Source organism: Eimeria mitis, genomic scaffold (assembly GCF_000499745.2).
Source record: "Eimeria mitis Houghton genomic scaffold, Emh_scaff1190, whole genome shotgun sequence".
NCBI lineage: Eukaryota > Apicomplexa > Conoidasida > Eucoccidiorida > Eimeriidae > Eimeria > Eimeria mitis.
Genome location: NW_013568107.1, coordinates 758 through 4,177, shown reverse-complemented (window position 1 = coordinate 4,177; position 3,420 = coordinate 758). Strand labels below are relative to the sequence as shown.

The 3,420-nt window shown below is 52.6% G+C and overlaps 2 protein-coding genes across 2 annotated transcripts in view; one reads left to right on the top strand and one right to left on the bottom strand.

Annotated features, from left to right (window-relative positions):
• Positions 1–2,209, bottom strand: part of EMH_0031530 (HIT zinc finger domain-containing protein, putative) — a gene marked incomplete at both ends in the record, with an annotated part of 5,614 nt that extends 3,405 nt beyond the window's left edge. The window contains 4 exons of the mRNA XM_013494527.1: positions 692–1,019; positions 1,264–1,393; positions 1,539–1,890; positions 2,030–2,209. Of these exons, the coding sequence (XP_013349981.1) occupies positions 692–1,019; positions 1,264–1,393; positions 1,539–1,890; positions 2,030–2,209 (990 nt within the window). The remainder of the gene's footprint in view (positions 1–691; positions 1,020–1,263; positions 1,394–1,538; positions 1,891–2,029) is intronic.
• A 222-nt stretch (positions 2,210–2,431) lies between these two features.
• The window catches only part of EMH_0031520 (uncharacterized protein), a gene marked incomplete at both ends in the record, with an annotated part of 1,638 nt that continues 649 nt past the window's right edge, over positions 2,432–3,420 (top strand). The window contains one exon of the mRNA XM_013494526.1: positions 2,432–3,420. Within this exon, the coding sequence (XP_013349980.1) occupies positions 2,432–3,420 (989 nt within the window).

Here is a 3,420-nt window from a genome sequence, read left to right as displayed (position 1 = left end):
CAAAAACAAAAAATCAATGCGGCGACGCAAACACACACCACGCAGGTGACCCGGGTGAGCTCTGCACACACAAACCCTAAACCCTAAACCCTAAACCCTAAACCCTAAACAATAAACCCTAAACCCTAAACCCTAAAATCTTTTAAACCCTAAACCCTAAACCCTAAGCCCTAAACCCTAGGCTCTTGTAAACCCTAAACCCTAAACCCTAAACCATAGAGCTTAGAGCTTAAACCATAGCTGCAGGCGCTAGACCTTAATGTATAAACACTACATCCTAACCCCTAAAACATAAATCCTAAACCCTAAACCCTAAACCCTAAACCCTCGAGCCTGGGTGATGTTTGTTTAGGGTTTAGGGTTTATAAGGGTTTAGGGTTTACACAAATAAATAAAAAAATAAAAATAAATAAGTATAACTACCCCTTTCTTTTTTTATATCTCTTTGTGCTGCCTATTCTCTCTAAACGCTAAATATTTATTAGTGTGTATTAGGGTTTATTAGGGTTTAGGGTTTATAAGGGTTTAGGGTTTATAAGGGTTTGTGGTTACCCTTTTTTTTTTTTAATATCTTGTATTTTTGTTCTTTGTCTTTGTGCTGCTTCGATTGCTCTTTTTGCGTTTTCTATAAAATTTATATCTTTTATAAAATTTTTGTTTTTTATATTTTTTAGTGAAATATAATTCACACGAAGAGGAATACGAGCAGCAGGTAGCTCCCCTGCTGCTGCTGCTGCTGCTGCTGCTGCTGCTGTTGTTGCTGGTGCTGCTGCTGCTGCTGGTGCTGCTGCTGCTGCTGCTGCTGGTGGTGGTGCTGCTGCTGTTGTTGCTGCTGCTGAAGAGGGGGAGGGAGAGAGGGGTGGGGATCGGCTGCTAGAGAGAGACGCGAAAAGCGGTGCTGCTGCTGTTGCTGCTGCTGCTGCTGCTGCTGCTGCTGCTGCTGCAGTAGCTGCATGCGAATCTGTTGCTGCTGCAGTTGCTGCTGCTGCTGCTGCAGTTGAGGATGTATCATCGTTCCCCTGTGCAGCAGCATCAGCAGTAGCTGCAGCAGCAACAGCAGCAGCAGCAGCAGCTTTTGCTGCTGCTGTTGCTGCTGCTGCTGCTGCTTCTCCCTCTATATCTGCTCGTCTGGGGTCCTGGCTGCGGGTGTGTATTATATGCTGCTGCAGCAGCAAATGCTGCTTGTAGCAGCAGAGGCAGCAGCTACGGATTAGACACTGAGGGCAACGATAGGGGGGAGAGGGCTTGCTGCAGATGAAACACCGCGAGTCTCGTCTTGCTGCTGCTGCTGCTGCTGCTGCTGCTGCTGCTGGTGATGGTTGTGGTGGTGCTGCTGCTGCTGTTGGTGCTGCTTCTTCTCCTGCTGTCCAGGATGCATCAGCTGCTTCTTTCCCTGCAGCAGCAGCAGCAGAAGCAGCAGGTGCTGCTGTTGTTGCTGCTGGTGTTGGTGTTGCTGCGCCTGTAGCTGCATCAGCTGTCGCTGCTGCTGCTGCTGCTGCTGCTGCTGCTGGGAGGACTGGCAGAGCTGCCGGGGCCACCGCAGGTGTCGCCATTCGCGAGGATCCCTAGCTGCAACAGCAGCAGCAGATGCTGCTGCTGCTGCTGCTGCTGTTGCTGCTGCTGCTGCTGCTGCTGCAGCTGCTGCTTCAGTTGCAGCTGGCTGCGGTCACTGCTCCCAGAGGGGCAAGCGTGGCCCCCTGCAATTCTCCTGCTGCTGCTGCTGTTGCTGCTGCTGCTGCTGTTGCTGTTGTTGCTCTTGCTGCTGCAGTTGCTGCAGTTGCTGCTGTTGCTGCTGTTGCTGCTGTTGCTGCTGCTGCTGGTGTCGCTGCTGCTGCCGCCGTTTATTGTGCTGCTGCAGTTCTTTGTCGATCTGATGTGCTGCTGCTGTGGCTGCAGCAAGGCAACAGCAGCAGCAGCAGCAGCAACAGCAGCAGCAGCAGCAGCAGCAGCAGCGGCTCAGCTACCCGTGCAGTCTCGAGGCTATCGAGAAAGCCCCCAAACCCTAAACCCTAAACCCTAAACCCTAAACCCTAAACCCTGCCCCCAGGGTTTGACTGTAAGGCATTAGGCTCTCATAAACAAAAACTTCTGCTGCATTTTCTGAGTTTTCTTCTGCTGCTGCTCCCGCAGCAGCAGCAGCAGCAGCAGCAGCAGCAGCAGCAAAGAAGCCTGAGGGGCCCCCAGGCAGCTGTAGCGGCGCCCCACACATCATTGATCCTTCTTTCTGTCTGTACACCTGAAATATATATTTATTATTTAAATATAAAAATAAATAATTATATTTTTATTAAAATATTTATTAATTAACTGCTGCAGGCAGCAGCGCATACTAGTGTTGCTGAGGCTGCTGCTGCCGAAGCGATCCTAGGGTTTAGGGTTTAGGGTTTAGGGTTTAGGGTTTAGGTTTCTTCTTTAACTGAGGACGCTAGCGATGCCCCCTGCAGCAGAAGGCCCCTCGGGGTCAGCAGGTGCGTCGACAGCAGCAGCAGCATCAGCAGCAGCAGCAGCAGCAGCAGCAGCAACTGCAACAGCAGCAGCAACAGCAGCAGGAACACTGCAGCAGGCTGATCCGCAGCAGCAGCAGATGTCATTCAAAAGACAAGAAAGCAGCAAATACAGCTGCAGCAGCAGCAGCAGCATCTGCAACAGCAGCAGCAGCAGCAACAGCAGCAGCAGCAGCAGCGATGATGAAGCTTCCAGTGTATGTACACTCGAAGACGACGACTCACAGGAGGAGAGCCCCCCGGCCCGCTGCCTTCTTTGCCCCTTCAGCTGCAGCAGCAGCAGCAGCAGCAGCAGCTGCAACAGCAGCAGCAGCAGCAGCAGCAGTGGAAGGACCCCTGCTGCTGTTGTGCTGCAGCACATGCGAGAAGCCCACGGCCTCGATTTGACAGCAAAACGCAGATGGCTGCTGCCAAGGCAGCAGCAGCAGCAGCAGCAGCAACAGCAGCAGCAGCAGCAGCAGCAGCAACAGCAGCAGCAGCAGCAGGATGAGCTGCCTCCGCTAAACCACTACACGCGTATAGCGTTGGTTTCTTTCTTACGTCAGAAGCAGAAGCAGCATGAGCAGCAGCAGCAGCAGCAGCAGCAACAGCAGCAGCAGCAACAGCAGCAGCAGCAGCAGCAGCAGCAGCAAGAGTACAAAGAAGTGATAGATGCTTTGTTTAGTCTGAATGCTGCTTCTGCTGTTTTCTGCTGCCCCGATGATCTGCTGCTTGCTGCTGACCCTGAGGACCCTCTTCTTTGGGATGGCGACGACTGCAGCAGCGACGATGAACCTGCTGCTGCTGCTGCTGCTGCTGCTGCTGCTGCTGGTACTGCAGCAGCAGCAGGAGCAGCAGCAGCAGCAGGAGAAGGGTTTTTGCCTGTGGTGACGCCCCACAACACAGAAGTGTATGAGCGTTTGCTGCAGCACCGCAT